The 18,387-nt window shown below is 48.4% G+C and overlaps 1 protein-coding gene across 50 annotated transcripts in view; it reads left to right on the forward strand.

Annotated features, from left to right (window-relative positions):
* The first annotated feature begins 5,606 nt into the window (after positions 1–5,606).
* CELF4 (CUGBP Elav-like family member 4) overlaps positions 5,607–18,387 on the forward strand; it is a 292,526-nt gene continuing 279,745 nt past the window's right edge. For 18 of the 50 annotated variants that reach the window (XM_090285583.1, XM_090285603.1, XM_090285617.1 and 15 more), the window contains exon 1: positions 5,612–6,308. In XM_090285583.1, coding sequence (XP_090141709.1) covers positions 6,023–6,308 — 286 coding nt within the window. In that variant the 5' untranslated portion in view covers positions 5,612–6,022. Of the gene's footprint in view, positions 6,309–18,387 lie in introns of all 50 variants that reach the window. The other 32 variants (XM_090285601.1, XM_090285615.1, XM_090285602.1 and 29 more) reach the window with 7 other exon arrangements.

An 18,387-nucleotide genomic window follows, 5' to 3' on the forward strand; every position in this document is an offset into this window, starting at 1 on the left:
CAGCCCTTGAACCAGAAGGTTGCTGGTTTGATTCCCAGTCAGGACACATGCCTGGGTTGTGGGCCAGGTCCCCAATTGGGGGCATGCGATAGGCAACCACACATGGATGTCTCCCTTTTTTTCTCCCTCCCTTCCCCTCTCTAAAAATAAATAAACAAAATCTTTTTTTTTTTTTTTTTTTTTTTTTTAAAGTGAGGCAAAGCCCCAGGTTGACCCCAGGTGACATGAGTTGACATGGAAGCCTGGAAGAGGATAATGGAGGGCTGGTCATGCTCAACCAAAGACCCAGAGACTTGCAAGAGCATTCCCCACCACGGCTCAGGGCCTGATTCCACCACAAGTCCAAGGCCATATGTCCCTGGGCTCAGCCACCCAGGAAGGAAGCCAGAGGCCCTTCGCCTACCCTGGCACTGGTCTGAGTTCCGAGGCAATTCAGTCCTTCCTAGGGAGCCCCTGGGTTTCCTAAAACACATAGCCTCCTACCTCAGATCTCTCCCTCTCTCTGTGAGTTTGCTCCCATGGCCAGGCCTGCTGTGGACCCAGAATAGGACAGAGGAGCCATTCAATCATCTACTCTGGGTGGCAGGAAGCTGCTAATGTTAACTGAGAGAAGGTAAGGACTGTTCTCCTCTTTCTTTCCACCTCAGTTACTGCTCTTTTTATCACTAAACCTTCCCAAGTTATTCAAGGACACAGAAGCCCTAGGCTTGTGGAGAACAGTAGGAAAAGATTTCCGAGGCTGCCTTCAAAGCCCTATCTTACACACCCAACCTAGCTCCACGTAGGAAACCCTTCCAGGAGCCTCCGTCTTCTTACTATCACACAGGAACCCAGAGCCCATTGCCTCCTCCAGGCCGGGCAACTCCACCCATTGCCTCAACCTCTCTCTTCTCTTCCAAGCTAACCCATTCCTTCCTACAGAGCCAGCCCTGTCCACCAGAAAGCCTTCCCAGGGTACCTCTAAGTAAACAAGCTCCACTTTCTCTGGGGTCCCCTAGCATACATCAATGGCACCTTTCACTAGGTTGGGTCATGCCTTTGTGTGGTTACTTAGCTCCCCGAGTCACTTTCTTTACCCAAACAATGCTTGAACTCTCTGAAGAGTGCAAGTGAGTCTCCGTCTCTCCAGCCTACCCTCACTGCCCTCTGCAGGTCTGGAAAGAGCAACCACTCCATAGAGATCATAGAGCTGTTTCTTTGGAGGTCTGGTCTCAGCTCTGTTTTCAGCTTGTTCTCAACATACATAACCTTGGAGAACCAGTGGCTTCTTGCCCTCCTAGCCTTACGGCCAGGCCATCACCCAGCTCTCTGGCCATCTACCACCTTTTGCATCTTGCCTTTACATGGATGTCTCTCTCCTCAAGGCTGCAACCCCCATCACAGATCATTATACAAAACTTGGACAGTTTTCTGTTCTCTCAAATGTAGAACTCCTCAGGCCTGGAAGACATTTAACCATCTGTTGCCGTTTGCTGTTCTGGGGTTTTTCACTTGGTATGACTTTGGTCTCTCTAACTAAATAGCGGGTTCTTCCCAGGCCTGTCCTTTGCTGCTTCCAGCAGGAGATTGAAAGGGCTGGATGAATGAAGAATGACTGAGTGGTCATGCCTCCAAGCCAAGCCACGTAGCCTTGAAAAGCTAAACTGCACTGTGTCCTAAACTGCTTGCTCACATCCTGAGGTCTGAACTCTTGGCAGACAGTCTGCCTGGGGCCCTGCAGCTCCCCATCCTTAGGGTTCAGATGAATGAATACAGCATTGCATACCGCCACACCCCAAAGTCAGATTAGCCTTTGGTGTCTAGAAACTCCATCTTGAAGACCCACTGTGTGCCCTTGTCTGTCAAGAGGGACTGCAGAGGAAGAGGAGCGGCCTGATTACTAGGCTCCCACCCTCTGCCGGTTCACAATCTAGATGGAGAAGGAATTCACAGGCAGGAGAGCCAGAGCAGGTCTAAGGGGCTGTGGTCACAGCCAGGGCTGGGGAATGTGTTTCAGTGGGTGCCCAAAGCAGGAGAGTGATGGCCTCAGCTTCAGGGAAACTGAGCACCAAGAGGGCTCCCTCTCCCACTGAGGGGCAGGTGGCAATAGCGAGGCCTGCATAACTACACCACCTGAGTCAAGAACCACACCACACAGGGCTTCCTGACACTCCCCCCCCATAAAAGAATCAGCAACAAAATGTAAACCCCAAACACAGAGAGAAAATGAGAAGCAACTGTTTCCAGCTCCCACTTCCATTTGCCAACCTTCTCCCTCTCAGTAAATGGAATAACTGTGGCCCCGAGTGGCCCTTGGAGGAGTTTTAAATCTGTTTAAATGTCACAGTAGTACTTTGCCCCCGTCCTTCCCTAATTACATTTCTCTTTGATGATCTAAGGTTAAAAAAAATTAACTCAAGTCTTCTGTAATATCAAGGGCAAGGAAATCAAAGAATCAACCCAGCACAAGTTCCTTACAATTTTCTCAGGGGTCCTGCTTCTTTAATGCATTATTTTGAGACACCTGTGTGTGTTATTTGATGACCAATACTCTGCTGTGGCAGAGAGGTGCTTGCCTAAAAGATCCAGCTCTGTACCTTTAAGAGATCAATGCCTTGGCAGAAGCTGCTTCTGCTGCTGTTTACACAGGGTAGCTCAGTTTTACGGGGCCTGGTGTCTTGGTTACTTCTGCCCCAGCAATCTGGGGGAAGGTGGGGCATTTTACCAAATACCTGCCAGTGAGTTACGAGGTGATGAATATTACCCCTAAAGGGAGACAGCCCAAATCCAAAATAAGCCATCCTCAGGTGGGAGAGATGGAAGGGTGAGGAACATTTGCCTAAGGAAAAAGGAGCCCTCCACAGCTTTCCATCCACATGTGGCGAGAGAGGGACAGGGCCATAGCACAGGGGACAGAGGCACAGTCCTGGAGGGAGTTGGCCCTATGCCATATGGAGTTTGCACAGGTATCTGAAATAACCAGATGCCCCCTATCATTAACAACTCTACTCTCCCACCCACTCCTACTCAGGGACTGCTTTTATTTATGTATTGACTATTATTATTAAGAATAATATGAATAATGAAACACCTGTGAATAATTTACTTAAAAGGGGGCATGAGGTGGTAGCAGAAAGAGTGAAGGGAGAACCTCAGACATCCTTCCTTGGGCAGGCCCCTCCTTGCTCAGCCCTACTCAGCTTGCTCTTTTCACTTCCCCTTGTTCTTGCTTCACTTTGAGGAGGCAGAGGGGCAGGGAGAGAAAGAGAGACCTCAAGTAGGAATCATTCTCCTAAACTCCTATTAGGGCAGAAAATATATTCCACTCCTGTTGTGAGATCCTGGGTGGTAAACACCAGTGCCACAAAATGATGTTGGAGGAGATATTTTGGACAAAGTTATTGGCCTCTGCTGATGTGTCCTGAAAGAAAGGGGAGGAAGTCTCAGCCTGGTGTGTACACACACACATGAGCAGAGTATGGATACAAACAGTTTATGTACACACCCACACTATGTCCACATAAGCACCCACAGCCCTGACAACACATAAGCACATACCTCCAAGCCACACACTCAGACCCTCTGTGTGCCTACCAGGGACAGGCTGCTCATTACAGCACTTCACAGGCACACCAAGCAAACGGCCACACAGCAGAGAGGCTCTCTATGTGAGTTTCTGTTTGATTCCATCAACTTGGATGATTCTTAGGCCATTATATAACACCGGAAATGTAAGCCCGGGAACCGAGTTATGAATCAACTATACTTACACACGATTACATCAAGCAAAGGCAGGAATATCTTAAACGAAAAGACGAAGTTCCACAGTTACAGAATTGTACTTGCTGTGCGGTTTGGGCCCAGGATCCTCCAGAAGAGGTGTCCCAGGTGGGCTCTGGGATTGGGGCTGCAAACCTCAGGGCCTCCTCAGGCCTCCTCCTGGCGCTGGAGAGCTCTGCGTTGTGGTTGTACCAAACGGGCTTGGTCTCGGTTTTCCGGCAGTTGGGGTCTCATTTCTTTAAATAAAATTTCTAATATATCGTCTAGTAACGTCATGTAAGACAAGAAAAGAGAAACCCAGAACATCCAAAAAGAGTGGTGAGGGCCAGGCCAGGGTCAGGCCAGCATCTCTGTCCAGCAACCCCGCAGGGGAGCAGCGCGTTATTTTAATTTGCCCAGCTTCTGAAGCCCAGAAGATAGTGTCCTGGAAAAGCAACTGCGGGAGAGGGTGGGGTGCAAGTTAATATCATTAAAATGAAAATCTGCTCTCCCAACCCAAGTTCACCACCAGCATTTACCCCCAGAGGCGGGACTGCTTGGACCCGCTCCAGCGTCAGCCACTCCCTCTCCAGCGCAGCCGACGTTCTGTCCCCGGCGGGCCTGGCGGGGAACCCGGCGGAGTCCAGGCTGGGCGGCCGGACCCTCGGCTCTCGCCTGCAGACGCGACTCCTAGCCTCGCACTCTGGAGCGGAAGGTGCCGCAAACGAAGCCTGCGGGGACAGCACACCGCGCGCAAGTCTGGGTCCAGCCAAAGCCTGAAGAGCGACTAGGGGGCTTTATTTCTTTGGTAGTCATTTAAGAAAAAAATAATTGTTTTTCAGTTTGAACCAGTTAAGCAGACGACGGCAAAATCAAGCCAGTCCCTCGCTCTGCCTCACTTGACCACCGCGCCCAGAGCCTGCTACCTTCCCCGGAGCGGGCCGAGGCACCCGGCTCCTACCTTCTTCCCGCCAGCCTCCTGCCGGACCAGCCGCCGCTCTTCGGGGAGGGAGAGGCCGTCCGGGATGGAAACACCCACCCTCAGCCTTCTCAAGCGGGCTGGAATGGGGATCGGGCCCTGGATCTCTACGCCCCTTCCCCCCAGAGCGGCCCAACTGCTCCCTAGTCCCGTCCTCCCAGGTGGCTTAGGTGGCTGTAGCTGCCGTGAGGGATGCGAAGATTTGGGGCTGCTCTGGCAGGTTGGGAATGCAAGGAGGGAAAAAGCGGAGACGAAGAGACAGAGCGCGCGCGCGCGAAAGAGAGCTCTTGTCTATAGATTTATCCACATAATATATATTTATGTAGCATTTTTTTCTCTCGACACTGATCAATGAGCACTCGGATAGCTGGGCGGACTCCCTCCCAGTCGGCTGGCTTTTTCTAGTCTAAATAAATAAAGGGAACCAGATGGGAGAGAAAAACACCCATTCTACCTTCGCCGCGCCCCGCCCGCCATCCCTGCCTTTGCTTCGCCCGTCTGGCGCCCTAATAGATCACAGCTCGGTGGATAACGACCCCCTACATACCCATACGAAAGTAAAAAACCTATGTTTTTGAAATACAAAAAAGTTGAACCTGCTGCTATTACAAAAAGAACCCCCCCAAAAAGCAAAGAGGAGGCCAGCAGCCCTGTTTCTAACAGGAACCCGCTCCCCGTGGCCGCCGCGCCGGAATCTCAGCGCCTCCCGAAGAGCCATGCGCCTGGCGCTATTTATAGCTGGGGGCCGTCTCGGACCGTACCACCGCCGCTTGCCGGGGCCGCCGACGGGGGAGGCGCGCGGGGCGGCACCGCCCCACGCCGCCCTGCTCAGGGCCACCGCCCGCCGCTGCGCGGGAGTCCCCCCGCCCATAGCTCCCTCTCGGGGCCCCACGTCCCCCTCCTTCGCAAGCGCACACTCGCCGCCCCCACCCCTGGTCTGACTGGGAACTTGAACCGGTCCAGCCTGTTTAAACGGAAAGGACAGAGATCCTGTCTGTTCAATGTAAAAAAAAAAAAAAAAAAAAAAAAAAAAATCAGATCAGACCGAAAGAGAGAGAAGAGAGAGAGGGGGGAGAGAGGAGAGAGAGCGCGAGCGCGAGCGAGAGAGAGAAGAGAGGAGAAAGAGAGAGAGAGAGAGAGAGAGAGAGAGAGAGAGAGCGAGCAGGGAGCGAGGTATAGAGAAACCGAGGGGGAGAGAACCCGAGTGTGTGTATGCGTGTGCGTGTGTGAGCGCGAGCGAGCTTGCGAGGGAGAGGAGCAAGAGAGTGCGAGCGAGAAAGAATAAAAGGAAAGAAGATTTTCTCTATGTATATAAAGATGGCCACGTTAGCAAACGGACAGGCTGACAACGCGAGCCTCAGTACCAACGGGCTCGGCAGCAGTCCGGGCAGCGCCGGGCACATGAACGGATTAAGCCACAGCCCGGGGAACCCGTCGACCATTCCCATGAAGGACCACGATGCCATCAAGCTGTTCATTGGGCAGATCCCCCGCAACCTGGATGAGAAGGACCTCAAGCCCCTCTTCGAGGAGTTCGGCAAAATCTACGAGCTTACGGTTCTGAAGGACAGGTTCACAGGCATGCACAAAGGTGAGTGCACCTTACCCTCCCAACTTTGCCCGGGAGAAGGAGCGGGCGGGCGGGCTGGCCGGCGGCGACGGACGACCGGGAGACGGCGCGAGAGGGAGCCTCGGGCGGACGCCGAGGAAGGAGGCGCTCGGGCAGCAGAAACCAGGACTGGGGTGCGTGGGGAGCTGTCTGCTGGGGCAAGGCTGGGTTTTAGGAAAGGAGCTGATAGAAGCCTTGCCGTGGGGAGAGCAGCGGAAGTAAAAGATGAAGAGAAAGAGAGAGGATCGAGGGGAAACGGGGCTTGTGTTTTTGGGTACAGCGACTTGAATGATTGGGATGGGGACAGCTGCACCAGCCAAGCCCGGGACGCTGAGCAGCAGACTGGCAGGCGCACGGCGGGCCGGCTGGGGACCGAGGGTGCTGTCCATCGCGGTGGTGCTGAAAATACTAAGATGAGATTCAGTGGTCTCCTCCTCCGCTCCGGGCCAGAGTAGCAGGAGCGCAGCCGTCTAAAAAAGAGAGAGGTGACAAATTCAGAGATATTTTTATTTCACTATCAATTTAACAGTAAACTCTCCCTGGATAGCAGTGTACCTCAACAATCCGGTTGTGGTGTGAGTGGGGGGAGGAGGGAGGTGGATATTTAAAGGAAGAAGGGACAAAACCTAAGGCAAGAATTAGCAAGAAACCAGCTATCCCCTGGGTGGAGTGGGGAGTCCGGGAAGCCTGGATGATCTCCTCTTCTCAGGAAAGTGGGGCTGTGGGGGGACAATCTGTGTGTGCAAGATATGCATTTTTAAAGGTGTAGCCTAAATTATCCCAAACTCACCATGCAGAGAGAGGTTTATAGTACATTATTTCTCTCCCTTTAAGCAAGCATTGCTAGTGAGTGCTTGGGGGAGGGGAGACAAAATAATCAAAGAATTAAAACCCAGCAACTTTTTAGGAAAGTGGTCATGAGAATTATCTGCAGCCTTCCTGTTTTCTCCTTGTTTTATTATCTTCAAGGCAGAACCCCAAATGTGTTCAGTTGTAGAATGTATGTGGGTGGCTGGTGGGTGATGGAATTAGCCCAGTGCTCCACTCTCTAACAGTAATGTATAGGATGTGCAGTGGGGATTAATCAGGGCTGGAGCTGTGTGGGCAAGTTAAATGCTTTCTGAGAGAGATTGATCGTCAGGCATGGAAGAAGCACCAGTCTAAGGAACTTATAAGGGATGTGTATGGATGTTCTGTTTTTAATAAACAGTAGTGTGGAGAGCTACTGAAGATGCTGTGTTAGAGCTGGTGGTTTTAATGATGAAAACACACACGCGCACATGCACACGCACACCCACCCACACAGAGAACAGCCTCATCCTTGGCCACAAATGGGCTATGAACAGAGCTGATCCTCCGGCACATTAGGTGCAGAGCGCAAAGCTGTCTGGCTCTCTAAGCAGCAGTGGTTTTCACTATCACAATCTCCCTCCTTCTCCAGCCCTCCCTTCATCCGAATACTAAGCACAGCTCCAAACTCTTCATAGTTGGAGTCCCAGAGAGCAGTTTTTATTGGCTTTAGCATCTTTCAGCTTGCCTGCTGAGGAGTAAATCTTAAAGTTAATGGCATGTTGAGTAGCACAAAAACAGCAGAATGGAAATATACTGGGTTTGTTGGGGTGGGGTGAGGGTAGGGGCTGTAATGAGAGAGAAACCAACATTTATCCAATATGGAGAAAATGTTCAGAAGAGAAACTGGAAAGGTAGAATAGGGAGGCAGTGTTTAAAATAATATTTGTCCCACCCTCAAATCAACCATATCTTTGTAGTTTTCCTTTTTCAATTGAGATCCTTAGAAGCTAATCAATGTTTGTATCTTTGTCATTCTAATATGTCTTCGGATTTAAAAAATAGTAATGATGAAAATTAAAAAGCATAAGTAGGGAAATTCTGTGCCCATCTTAATGATGAGTACTTGTGACTATTTGAGATTTTTTAATTAGAGAATAAACATCAAAACCCACTATAGGCAAAAGACAGTTGTGAAGAGCTGAGCTTCCTATGAGATCTGGTTTGGAGCACTTTATTTGCTGCTTTATTTCAAATGAAGATAAACTTTAACAATAGTCCTTGCTTTCTTCTCACCATCCCTTCTTGCTGGTATCAGCACTGTTTCTGATGTTATTTGGACTCCCTTGTATTGTAGCAAAGAAGTACAATTATTATCATTTGCACCAGGAAGGTAGAGAAGATTATAATATAGTTATAACATGCCATTGATATATATATACACATATATGTGGCCAGGATTCCTAGGAAAAGCAAAACTTCATTTTCTAAATAATTCTTCCCTTAAACTGACTCAGTCCATGTCAGGCAGGCCCGTTGGCTCCGGCATGCTGGGGGCCTCGTTGTCGCAGCTCACTCTTCCAAGCCTGAGCAGATATTTTTCCTCTGAAACTTCCTGCCTCTCCTTCCTTCGGATTTTTATAGGCGAGATTGGGCCACAATATCCCTAACAGTGCCTGGAAGCTCTGGGAGAGCTGAATAAATGAGACAGTTTCTGAAGTCTGTTTTATTCAGTCCTAGAAGAGTTTGAACTCCTCCTTCAGTGATACAGCCTGATTTATTAGCTAATCCTGATAAAATAAGCCTCCGGCCACCTTAAAAAATTACTCGCTTGCCATTGGTGATTAATTACTGTTAAGTCAAAAAGCATGATGAGGCTTGAAGAATAAGGGATTCATTTGGTTTCTAGATTTCCCCCAACTCTAAATTGACAACATGAGGCTAGGGATAGAAACATGCCTTTGTTAAGCCTGGTTTCAGGGCATATTTGTGGCTCTTTCTCTCCCCTTCCTGAATTTCTAACATCTAATGAATCACACCAGGATAAAATTGAGAGACATTACAGGATAGTGGCCTCCAGTGTGGATGGCATATGTACTTCATTGGTTAAACAAAAAAGAAAAGATAAGTAAAAATTAAATGAAATGCATGTGATTTCAGGTGGATATCCATTTGTTGGCCACCTGCCATTTCAGGTAACTAAAGAAGGAAGGAGTTCTAAGGGTTAATGGAATACCTGCCATGCGTAGAGTGAACCTTAAAAGGCAATTACTCCAGTCAAATTGGGAGTCTGTGGAGGAGGGAGTGGGTGGGTGTTGTGGAGCAAACCCAGCGATATCAGAGAATGCTGTTGGTCTGGGCAGCAGCAAATAGCAGTTGTGGACTTGGGTAATTACTGTAAAGATAAACTTGCCCCCTGGAGACCAGAAAGCAATTGGGTAGGGGGATATTTGGGTGCTAGGTTGAGAGAAAAAGAGGGGGAAGCCCAGGACTATAATTTGAAGAAATAACACCCAAAACAGAAAACCCAGTTTAATGCAAACTCTTACAGCTAACTCTGAGTCTTCTTTATCCCCCATTAGAAGCACTTTGAAAAAGACAGTTTTTCCAGACTCCAAAGAGAAAAACATTGTACTGTTGATTTAAAGAGGAGAGAGGCAAACTCCTGGGGCAGCAGCATAAGTGAGCTCAGGGCCAACTTTGCCCCTTTCTATAGAATTTTTCTCCTTTGAAGGAGGGAATGTGTCACCCATTAGTCTAATTTTTCCCTTCTCTCACTTTTCATTCATTTCTCTTTTTTTCTTTTTATTTCTTGGGAAACAAATAGAGTCAGTGACTGAAAATACATATATTCACACAAATATCCATGACTGCTATCACACACACATACACAACGGATCACACATGAATAAACCCGCAATCCATTCATAACTTTGGTTTTGTCTAGCAGGATAAAAAAACAGCAAAGACTGAGTTACAGGGAGACATAAAGACTAGTGCTCTCTGGATAGCCATATTATAATGTGTTATCTTTGAAGTCATTTAAGTCTAAGTGGTATTTAGTATAATATTTATGAATTAATGTAATCTAAACATAGGGCTTTCCCCAAAGGTTTAAACCGCCCTTACTACTGATGCGTGCTTGTTGCTGGAGCTTGCAGTGCATTTTAGTCTAAACAGCCACATTTACATTACAGTCCCTCTTTTAACCAGTCAGGACACATCTGTGGCCTGGGTAACCATTCTGCATTGAGATTCTCCCCTGTTACATGGAGGAAAATCTAGTCTACTGGTAGCCTTGGGGCTCCCAACCCAGGAGCCACAGCTATGGAAACTTTAGCCCCTCATACTTTCACACTATATCCAGAGGGAGGGTGGGGACAAAGTAATGGAACTTTCTGTGGATTGAGCACTAGAGAGTATATCATTTTAAAATATACTCATCACCAGATGCACAACCTCTCAGTTCAACAGCATCTAACTAGGAAATGCCTGGAGTCCCGTGTTTTGGGGTGTAGCTGGGAAAAAGAGAAAAGGCAAGGGTTCTGACTATCTTTTGGTGATTTGTGACCATCTTCATAGAATATGTCTTGTATTTTTCATGTAAGATGTAACAATTCTCAGAACATTGAGTTTCCACCGCTTGACTTTAGCTGAGAGGGCTCGTTATTTATTTATTTTTTATTTTTCTGAAATAGGTGAATTAAAGCCAGTGAGGTTCTATCTGATTTCCATTTTCAAATGAGTCTAAGAGACAGTGAAGCTGAAGTATCCACATGGGCATCAGCACAATTAAGATAAACTTCTTTTTTTTTTTAATTACTTTGAAAAATAAAATTTTTTTTCTGTCCAGGGAAAGACTGGTAGAACAGCTGGACACACACCTATAGTTTTTATAAGAAAGATATGCCTTGTGAGAGAGTTATGGAAAGTGGGATAGCTATAAAAGAAAAGAAGACAAATGTTTTTAAAAAATAAGTTTCACTAAAGAGAATAAGAAATAGCAATCATTATAAAGCTAAAGGAAACCAAACCTAGAGCCCCAAAAAACACTTTCAAATTCCAGGTGCTGATAACTATCCTACTTAAGAGCAAAGAAAAAATTATTGGAAAATTATTACTTTATTTAAGAGACTTGTGGTTATTTGTTGCTTGTGCATGATTTCATTTATCTTGTAAACAGACTTCCTTAGAATCAGCACACTGAGATAAACTGATATGCACATGAGTACATAAACGCATCCGTGTGCAAGCATGACTAAGCGCATCCCACACATATGGGAACCCGGGCTGGCCTAGATTTCCCTGCAATTCAGCGGGGACATGTTAACCCTCTTTTCCCCCCTCAGCTTTAATGGGAATTCTAGATTGGGTTGAAAGAACCCCCTTGGCATACTTTCACTCTCTCCACCTGCTCCAATTGGCTGCATATTCGTGGCTTCTCAAACACAAAACAAAACAATACAGAAGAGAACAAAACAAAAAGAGAAGCTTTTCTTGAATGAAGTCATAGCTTGAAAGCAACCCAAAGAAAAACAATTACAAAACTGCGTGCCATCAATATACCCCACACACAAATGTGTTGTAGAGTTATCAGTGTTTTCAAAGAGCTAATTTCCAGGGCATTCTTGATGTCCGATGATCTCTTCACACTCCAGAGACTTGAACATGGCCATCGTTGTCACTATTATTAGCAGCAGCATCCTCATTATTATGAGTTATTTACCGAGGTGGGAGAGGGGCTTCTGAATGACCCCTTAGAACATATGTAAGATGCCACCTCCTTGGCTGGAAACTGCTCTTACTTGCCTCAGATGGATTGGGGAAAACACTGCACAACTCACACCTCCCGCGTCATCAGAATGTAGTCGGTTCCAAAGTGCCCAAGAAGGGACCTCACTACACACAATTTGGAGCAGGTAGGCTGTAGAGGAGAGGGAGATGCAACCAAGAATGAAGCCCGACATCATGGGGGAAAAAAATAGGAAGACTGAGAGCTGTAGGGCCCAAATGCCAGCTGGAAGCTGGGAGCATTGGTCGACAGTGGCTGGAACTGCAGCAGCTTCTGAACTTGGAAGGGAAATCCCATGTGACATGCAGAGAGAAGAGCTAGGCAGTGTGAAAATCTGTGTGTTTCTGTGGGTACTGGAGGACGGAGGAAGGGAAGATGCAGCAGCCTGTGTGGGTGTTGGTATGAGTGTGTGTGTGTGTCTGTAGAAAAGAGATGACAGATGCAAGTGGCATGAAGAGGATGTTAGGGGTAATTTCATCCTGAAGGCTATGTGCATGATCAGGAAGATGGTTGATGGAGAAAAGGAGAGAATCTGGGGACAATGATGCTGTTCTTGTGATTCTATATTCATTCCACCTCAGAACTCGTGGCTTGGATTTGTCAATGATCTAAATTCCAGTGTGGAAATGTGCTCTTATTTATCTGTCTGGTATCTCCACCCAGAAGCCCAAGTTTTGGGGAGGGTTCCAGCAGCCCCCTCCCCATCACCTTTTGAAGGTTTCCTTGCTTCTACTCACCCATTGACTCATTTTAGAACTGACCTTCCATCCAGGAATGAGTGGTGAGCCACAGAGCCCAGCTCTCTGTAGAGATAATTCCCTCCACCCACTGTTTTCCCTTCCCCTTCAGCTCCCCCTTGACATCCCAGCCCTACTTTTCTCTTGTATTGTACACACACACGCACATGCACACGCACACACACCTTGGCCAAATCAGTCAAGCTGAGACCCCAAGCAGAATGCTGCATTTCCCCCAGAGGCAAGCAGGGTGTGGCAGGGATCCAGCTGCCCACATTTTGGACTCTATACAAGAAAAGCTCACTCACCCCCCCAGCCCTTTGCCTTTGCCTTTTCTTCAGGCCTTTGAATACACAGACTCTCCAAAAATCACAGGAAGCACCCAATCTTATCCAAATAGCCTAGGGGAGGGGAACAGAGCCCCACAACTTAGTTGTAGCCATTTTATCATTTTCCTGCATCTCCCTTGTTTTCTTCTTCTTACCATTAAAAGTGCACTCACAAACCCCAGAGTGAGAACTGGATAGGAAGGTCCATATTCCACCTGGCAACATAGGGGTGCAATTAAAGATGCCAGGGCAGAAAGACAATGATAGGGATAGAAGCTGTGGCAGAGGAATTTCCAGAGTTGAGGTGCATGCCCTAAGGGCATCCTTCTCTGCTCACTCAGTTTCCAGTGGCTCTGGATGGGTATAAAGCCACAGCCACAGCCCTGCCCACAAAAACCAACAAAGCAGCCAGGTGGGCAGGCCAAGGGTAATTGCCCTCCTTTCTGGGTCCCTCTGTGAGTAGAAGGGGATGTTTTCAGGACCACACATTCACAGAGCTTCTTCCCCTCCACCTGCTCCACATTTGGCTTCTCTTATTCTCCCCTGTATCTCCCCCCGAGCATGGGCTGACGAACACTCTCAAATGGAGAGATTCCCAGCAGCCCAGCTGAGGAATGCATCCTTACGTGGCCAACTGCAAGATGTAAATAAATGGGTGCCCTCATGGAGACAGATGTAGTTCTGGTTCTGTGAGGTTGAAACAGCTAAAAATATTGATCAAAGCTCAGGGGGAAAAAAATTGATAATGAGCTGTCCTCCAAGAATTTAAATGACCGACACTTCCAAAAACCAGTTCTGGACAGCATATCAACTCACGTGATGTTACTTTATTACAATACACTCAGCTTTAATTAATTATAACCTTTGTTAAGAGCATCTCCAGATCAAAGGTTTCTAGATACTTAACAGATCTCACTAACAAAGCCCCCATGCATTAGGCTGTCCCGCAGCTCCATGGCCAGGCAAGTGAGCTTCCTTTCCATTTTCTTTCCTCTCTCGAAGCTGTTGGCGTCTTCCTCTCTGCTAAAAGACAAACAATTCTTTCTGCATAGCCGCTCTGTCCCAGGATGGGGATTGTGATGTGTGTTGTCTGCTGAGGGCAAGGGGCTGCTATTCAGCAGCTTTTCCTAAAATTACATGACTGGGACTTGGTTTACCTTCAAATCTACCTGGCTAAAATGGGGAGTGTTGACAGAAGGAAAAAGCATTCATGGAAATGCAAAAGGTGTCTGTGTAAATGTGGTTGTGTGTGTGCACACATGCACAAGCACCAATGTGCACATCCACATAAATATTATGGATCAATACATTTCACACCCACTGTCGACACCTCTCAACTTCTCCCTCTTGTTTCTTGAGCACCTGTGCTACTGCCGTATTTCACGCTGAGAAATGCTTGCAGCTGAAGCGTACATAGATGATACCGTATTGAATCAAGCCATTGTTTGGATTTAGTTGTTGAGTCTGAATTTCCATTGAAGGATGGTTCTCACCTGGGGTGGGTGGTGCCTAAAGAATCCACTTCTTAAGATATGACAGGAACCTCACTCTCCAAAGTCCCTAAAACCTATAAACTGACAGGTGACTTACTTGAAAGCAACCTTTGGAGTCATTCTAGGCAGATTTGAATGCCATACGTGGCTGTTTGTTCATTATTCTAATTTAATGATGCAGTCACACCTAATTAATCCATGTCTGGTTTATTCATACACTATGTCTGAGGATCCAAAAGATCTCTCTAGATAGCTGGCTTCCCTCTACAAGGCTGAGTGAGGAGTCTCCCCGGCAAGTGAGTGTGTCTCAGTCCAAACAGGGGTGGATTACTGTAGACCTTTGATAGAAACACTGTCCCGGACACCACTGTCCATGCAAGTAGGAATGACAGCAGTCACAGAGATGTAGCAATGATATCTCTATGCTTAGGCAACACACACATGTGAACTCACAAAGCGTTCATTTGCCCACAGAACTCTACTAAAAGGCAATGTGTCACACCCCCACATGTAATGAATGACAAGGGCTTGTGGAGTGGCAAGCAATCCCACGACTGTGAGTTTCAGTGCAGAAGGTTGAGAGGTTGAGCTAAGACAACCTCCCCTCACCAGTCTTAAGAAAGCAGAGCAGGATTCATTGCTGCCGCTGCATGGAGCAAGAGACTGAGGCTCGGAGCAGCATGCCCCCAAATTCAAGTTTGCAACATGGCCTTCAGCGTACCTCCCCATGGCTAGTTCTGGCCAGACTGCTCCCAGTGAGTCCTGTCTCTTGCCTGGCAGGTGCATTGAGAGAACGAGGCATCAACCTAATAATATCCTTATAAGGCCAAGCCTCCTGCTCAAGTCCTAGGAGACAAGAGGCATCTAAAGATCAAACACTACATCACAGTGTATTTGTACGAACTCTCTGATTCTGCTACCTCCCTATAATGCTCTAATTGACTATTTGATCAGCTCAAAAAGGGCCGATGTTCAGGACAGACTCACACACACACACATTCATACACACATTCACATGCACACTCTCACACACATCACACACACACACATGCACACACACTCACCACACAAGCACACACCACTGTGCCCATGCCAGCTCAGCCAACCAGGGTCGCTTTTCACAGGAGCTGCTTGAAGGTGAGTGAAAAGCACACACCTAAGATTGTACATGCCCTTCCAGTAATGGGCTTATCAATACTTCTTAAAGAAATGTGACAGCCAGCCCAGAGTGATTCAGTTGTGTGGACAAAGGTCAGCATACAGATATCCATTATTAATAATATCAATATCTTGGTTGACCAATATAACCAGAAACTGTATCATGTCGCTGCTGATGGGTGAGGCAGGGAGGACTCTGTGGCAACAGCAGGAAATTATGCCCATGTAAAATTAATCATATTGACTGATTCTAAGAATATACAGAGAGGCGAAGATGTTGGGAGTGCTTGCCGTGGTGGGAGAGGGGGACCTTGTTCCCAGAGGCTTCATGGTCTTGAGCTCCTGGAAGGAGACCAGGGGCATGGAGGTGTCCCTGGGTGACTGATGAGAACACTTGTCCTCATCCGGCCTCTGCTTTCCAGTGGGGTGAGGCAGAGGAGAGGTGTTCTCTGAACAGGAAAAGAAAGAAATAGGATCCCCTAACCATTATCAGCCCAACATACCCATATCTCTATTTCCAATCAATACTTGGCTTGGCTTGGTCTCACACGATAAGGCACAGAGAGCATCCTTGCACCCACTGTGTGACGAGGTCTATCTCCGAGGGGATGGCGGGAGCCTAAAGCAACATTCTTAGTTATGTGATGGGGTACTGGCCCTAGGAGAGGCCAGTGTGGGCTCTAAAATGTAGGGGTCCCAGGAGGAGAAGCATCTAATCGAACCAACCAACATGATTTGGTTCTTGGGACCAGCAGAGGCAGGGCCTCAGGGCCCTGTCCCATCATCATTCCTGGTGGGAGCAGGAATTTTCTGGACTTCAGAATGCTATTGCTCACTGAGGATCACCTCCAGTCACAGTGAGTGGGAAGGAAAGGGAAGGCCATGTGTCCTTGGCCTTGGAATTCCCTCCAGGCATGCCCCTGATCCTTCCCTCCCTTACCTTCTGAAGCCTCTGCCCCAGATATTCCTGGCCTTTCTTACCAGCCCTGGGCAACACCTGGCAGGTTGTTCTGAGAGAGGAGAAAAAAGGAGGGAATCCCCGTGGCTGGGGGCTTCCTCAGAGAAGAAGAGAGGAACAGGACTGGCCAGGAAAGCCCAGGAAGCTTTCAGGTCATTCCTTCTCTCTGTTTTCAGAACTTATTGTTAAGGCAGCTGGAAGGGAACCTGCCGTAGGAGCCAGGCCCCATGGTGGGGGTGATGGTGATAGGAGAGGGATTGCTAAGGTGCAGGGCAGATGCCTTTGATTGTGGAGAAGGGCGAGAAACAGGTGCCTCTGGCTGGCATGTGAGAGGAGACTTCTCAGGGCCAGGCACTCCCCTTCTCATAGGGAGCACTTAGGCCTCAGCAAACAGGCCATATCTGACCCTTCCTTACCTAACCTGCCTCCCCCACCCCCACCCCCACCCCAGGGCTGCCAAGGGGCAGGCTTATCCCTTTGATTCTGCAGGGGCTTACTCCCAGCCCTCAGGCCAAGGGTCTGGGCCACTCTCTATGCTCTCTCCACAGTGACAAAGGCCCAGTCTTCCTAGCTGAGCCACAGCTCCTGCGGCCACCTGGGACAGTTCTCAGGTCTCAGAACTTGCTTCCCACACAGCACAGGCTCAGCAGGACCACAGAGAGCACATGGGGAGGATACATCTGGTGCTGAGGCCATCCTCCCTCCACAGTGCCATGTCCCCTCCTCAGCCCCACATCTGGGTCTAAGGAACACTGGAACAGCCCAGAAGCCAGGCCCCTCCTCTAGACCTTTTCCTACCCCAAACTGTGAGTGTGGGCGGGCTATCGCCTGCCCTCTGACGGTGACAGGGGGAACTTCCTGCACTCCAGCGAGGGCCCCGATGCCCAAATGCTGCTCCTGCTGCCGCCGTTGGGTAGGTGTCCAGGAGCTGCAGACCAAACCTCTCCCACACCCCCAGGGGCCAGGGTGGGTCACTCCTCTTCTTCATGGGAGCCCCCCCCCCATTTGAGTGGGCAGCACGGGACCCTGGGCCACATCCCTCACTGGACAAGTCACGCCTGCGCCTGGGTCACCAGCAGAGACCCACAAGACAAGAGGTGAGAATCAGAAAATCCAGACTGTATTGTAGTTTCAGTACAAATGTGAGTTTTGTTCCGTTTCGACCATGAATAACCGGTTTACGGTTTAGGATGCATTTTCATCTTAATCCCGTATGTTGGGGCACCATAACCTTCCATACCTACAACCCTGTGCCTGATGAAACAGACCTGGGCTGAGGACTGATCAGTTAGAGACAAATTGGCGCACCCACCCCCGGGTTGAGCTGAGGCCCCAAGGCAGCGACCTAAATCCAATCGGTCCTCAGAAAGAGAGGCACAGAGCAGGAGGGCCACCACTGGCTTATTTCAAGGCATCATTTTCTCTTCCAATTAAAAAAAATTTTTTTTAATTAAAACATAAGACCTTTCTCTTTACTCATCTTATTTCAATAAGTAAATTGTTAGATTTATTTTAGAGTGAGCTCTGTTATAATCGTGTTGGGCAAGTTTGAAAATCCACTGGAATGAGGAGTAAAAACGTGAGGCTAGGGACCAGTGGAGTTGGTCCCCAGAGAAAGGAGGGACGCAACACCTTACAGGGAGTGTCTCAGCGCAGGGGAGGCATGCCCTTAGGCTGCAGCAAGTGACCACTTGGCAGACCAGGTCACAGGGCAGACCAGGAGGGGAGCCAAGAGGAGCAGGGCCCCAGGCCGTATACAGGAGCTGGAGCTGGAGCTGGAGCTGGAGCTGGGAGCAGCCCCCACC

This window comes from Furipterus horrens, unplaced genomic scaffold, assembly GCF_987537825.1.
Source record: "Furipterus horrens unplaced genomic scaffold, mFurHor1.1.pri manual_scaffold_8, whole genome shotgun sequence".
NCBI classification, from domain to species: domain Eukaryota; kingdom Metazoa; phylum Chordata; class Mammalia; order Chiroptera; family Furipteridae; genus Furipterus; species Furipterus horrens.